Source organism: Pseudopipra pipra, chromosome 1, assembly GCF_036250125.1.
Source record: "Pseudopipra pipra isolate bDixPip1 chromosome 1, bDixPip1.hap1, whole genome shotgun sequence".
NCBI lineage: Eukaryota > Metazoa > Chordata > Aves > Passeriformes > Pipridae > Pseudopipra > Pseudopipra pipra.
In genome coordinates this window covers 120,313,449-120,317,117 of record NC_087549.1, presented here as the reverse complement: position 1 = coordinate 120,317,117, position 3,669 = coordinate 120,313,449, and the positions used below count along the sequence as shown (strand labels likewise).

At 55.9% G+C, this 3,669-nt stretch overlaps 1 protein-coding gene across 2 annotated transcripts; it reads left to right on the top strand.

Moving 5' to 3' along the window:
* Positions 1–680: 680 nt before the first annotated feature.
* On the top strand, positions 681–3,211 carry PRR15 (proline rich 15). Of its 2 annotated transcripts, none has more exons than XM_064674084.1 (2): positions 681–815; positions 1,280–3,211. In XM_064674084.1, the coding sequence occupies exon 2, from the start codon at positions 1,289–1,291 to the stop codon at positions 1,652–1,654; it is 366 nt and encodes a 121-aa protein (XP_064530154.1). In that variant the 5' UTR covers positions 681–815; positions 1,280–1,288; the 3' UTR covers positions 1,655–3,211. The 2 variants fall into 2 exon arrangements, with proteins under 2 accessions (XP_064530154.1, XP_064530162.1); XM_064674092.1 differs by lacking the exon at positions 681–815 and adding an exon at positions 820–969.
* The last annotated feature ends 458 nt before the right edge of the window (positions 3,212–3,669 follow it).

Below are 3,669 nucleotides of genomic sequence, written 5' to 3'. Positions count from 1 at the left end.
ATGCTTTCATGAACTCCTCCACACCATCACAGTCAACTTTGAGTAACCGTGTAGCCAATGGGAAGAGTACTATGGATCAAATGCATATTACATGGCGTAGTTCTCCAAAGAACAAATCACTACTTTTAACACATGGCGTGGCACAAGCAAATCTTTTTTCTCCTTTCTGGATGAATAAAAACAGGTAAAGCTGTATGGCCATATATCCATTATCACAAAGAAATTCAGAGTCCCAATACTAAACCAGTTCAAATACAAATATCAGACTGCACGGTCTGACCTACAGCTCCGTTCATTTTTTAAAGATGGGCAGTTAAACACAATTCTATTTTCTTCAAGGCTATCCACCCACGCACATCCATCACGTGCACAAACAAAAAGTAGTGATATTTTGTTTCAGCCATGCACACTGGCAACACCGCGGCCGTCCACGCTCGGCAGCCCTGGATTTCATTACGCGCTCACGGTGCTGCCTCACCTGCGCTGAGGGGTCCACCTCCTTCTCCTTTTCCTCTTCTCCCCTGTCTCTCCACTCCGGCAGGGTACACCGACCTTTCCCCGCCCCACGGAGCCGAGCCCGGCTCCTCCTCGGCGGCCGCTCCCCGCCCCGCACGGCGGGAGCCGGGCAGGTGAGCGGGAGCCGCCCCCCGCCCCGCCCACGGGGTCGAGCCGCGGGTCCGGCCGGCACCTGCCGCCGTACCGCACCGTGTACCGCTTCGCTCCTGCCCTCCTCCCCTGCTGCGGCGGCGGTGGAGGCGGCTGCGCTTCCCCGTAGGGCAGGAGAGCGCTCCCGCGGCGGCGGGCGGGCGCCGCAGGTCAGTGTCACCTCCCGCACCTGCTGCGCCGGCAGCCGGCGGGGCGGCGGGAGGAGGGAGGGAGGAAGGGAGGGAGGGAGCGGCGCCTCATCACAGGAGCCTCAGGACGCGCCGGGCTCCCGGCCCCGTCCCGCGGGGCGGCAGCAGCCCCAAGGTACCGGACTTTGGGTCAACTTCTGGGGACGAGGTTGGCGAGTCCAGGCAGCGGGTCTGGCCGCTCGGCTCCCGTCGTTCTGCCGGCTGCGCACGGGGGCGGGCGGCGCTCCGGAGCCACTCTCCGGGGCGCGGAGCGCTCTCTCCGCGCCCGCCCCGCTGCCCCCGCAGGTCCCGTCCGTCCCTCCCCGTGGGGCCGCTCCCGGGGTGCCGGGCGGGCAGCGCTGCTGGAGAAGAGGGGTCCCGGCGCCGCCCGAGCTGGGTGGCAGTGCCCGGCTGCCAACCCGCCCTCGCCTGCTTCCTCCCCGCAGGAGCCCGAGATGGCGGACAGCGCCGCGGCCACCGCCGCTCCCCGCGCCGCCGTGAAGGGCGGCTCGGCGGCGCCCTGGTGGAAATCGCTGACCAGCAAGAAGAAGCACAAGGAAGCGGCGGCAGCCTCGCCACCCCCCGCCGCCAGCGAGACCTCCGCCGACCCCCCCAGCCCCGACGGCCGTGAGGAGCAGCCTCCCCCCTTCGGCAGCGGCGACGCCTCGGGGACGGGCGGCGGGAGCCGGCGGAGCCTCCGGGTGTCCCACTCGGGCCGCTTCAAGGAGCGGCGGAAGGTGCGCACCTCGCTGCTCGGCGACGGCCCCGAGGTCTTCGACGGCGGCGGCGCCCCAGGCCATGCCGCCCAAGGGGACGAGTAGCCCAGCAGGACCTTGCCGAGGAGCTGCCACTGGACGGGTGGCCGGAGGACTGGCAGGACAGGTAGCCGGAGTCAGTGACTGCCCCACAGCTGGGCATGGTCCCATGAGCGACGTGGGGGCGTGTGGCCGCGGCCTCCCCAACCCCGACGAGACGCTGCGGGGAATCCGGCGTCTCCGCCAGATGAGGGAATCGTGTGCTGTGTTACATGAACACCGCCAAGACCAAACCCCTAGATGACGGGACGATGTGATTGTCTTAAAAAAAAATAACACAAATAAATACCCCACTCCCTCTACTGTGGTGAGCGGACTCAAGGTGCTATCCCAGGGCCGACACTGGGGGTTTCTGAACCTTCCCCCAGCCCTTGTCAGGAGCCAACAAGGCCTGACTTCTCAGGCCTGTGACCCAGCTCCTTTTGGCTCTCAAGCCGAGGAGGTGCTTTGCTGCTTTCATCTCACACACTGTCTTATCGAAGGAAGGGGGGAACAAAGTGCTCTTATCTAGTTTCAGGGCCAAGGACCTCCAGCAGTGCCGTAAGTGCTCCTGCCCTGTGCTAGCTGGCACGCCGTGAACCCATCCTCCTTCCCCTGTGGGGGTCAAAAGAGAGGTATTGCGAAGGGCCGGCTCCTGAATTCGCCCATGCCCCACATCACATCGCATTTAAATATGCAAAAGGCAGGACCATGCTGGTTTTCTCCCTTTTCTTACTGTGTAATGATAAGCAGGTTTTTCACAGGCTCGTCTCTCACAGTTCTGGTACAGAGGGAGGCCTGTGTTGTGTAGGAATTTGCACTGTTTACCCAGGGGATACATGATTTTTGCATAATTGGTGATAACTGGCATAATGAAGTTCCAATGAAGAAATTGGGTAATAAAATGTAAACACCGTTTTGGGAGATGAGACCAGCCCTGGAGAGCACAAGCAGGGTTGTACTCCTAGTGTGGAATAGGCTTGGGCACCACTGAAAATGTTCTTTGCTATTACCATCTCCAAGGCTTGTGAAGGATTGTTGTGTCCCAGGATTTCTTCTGATAGCAAGATCATGTGCTTTAACTCAAGCAGCTCCCTCTAACAGCTCCTATATTTTTGGACAAAGTAAATATAAGCCAGATTTGTACTGGTGGTGTGCCTTACAGAGCAAATGCAGCTAAAAGTTCTTAGCAATTTCCCATTTCTTGATAGTAGGTGATGTAGCAACAGATGATTTATTTATTTTAAATGCATTCACAATATACTTTATATTGTTAAAATGGTTTTAGACGTTTTCTGAATGTGAGATATTACATAGTGGTAGGGACTGAAAATTATTTCCTAGCAGTCAGATATTACACAGTTATGATTTTGTTTGGTTGTAACTAATCATATAAGGTCAATTAAAAATAAAAAGAGACTGGAAAGGAAACAAGAGCTGAGATCCAAGTGAATATATGGATTAAACCAGTCACTGACAATCACTGAAATGGTATACTAGATGCTGGGCAAGTGCCCCATGGTTCAATGTGTGTAATAATACTTCGAAAGCTCCTGTGCAATAAATTCAGACAACATAGCTGCAGAGGTGCTCACTGGTGCTTCACTCAGCTAGTCCTTCAAACTCTGGAACTCAAGGATGAAGGGACTGTAGCATCAAATCTATTTCCATAAAAGCTTTTTTCCCACCCAATGTTTAGCTATATGCTTTTTTTTATTTCATTTAGTAAAACTACAAGGTTCTGGGTTTGGACTGCCTTTTTATGTTGCTGACTACATGCTGACCAAGCGAAGAGCCAGGGAGTTGTGGGGCAAGCTCTGAAAATTTTCTCCTCAAAGATGCTTTTCTTAAGTGAGCCCTCTTCAGTCAAGGGGCATCTGAAATCCTTCTCTAGAGAAGAAGCAATTGGAGCAAACCTAGCCTTGGAAAAAGGGTGTGAGAGAGAAGGAGGAAAGTTTAAAAGCTGGGAGTGGAGAGAGAGATGAACTGTATTTCAGCTCCAGTTAGCCTGGAGTGGGGGGAAAGGAGGCAGAAAGGGGTGG

What these genes read in the sequence shown, in the direction of transcription:
- PRR15 (XM_064674084.1), top strand. Translation starts at nt 1,289, where the DNA reads ATGGCGGACAGCGCCGCGGCCACCGCCGCTCCCCGCGCCGCCGTGAAG.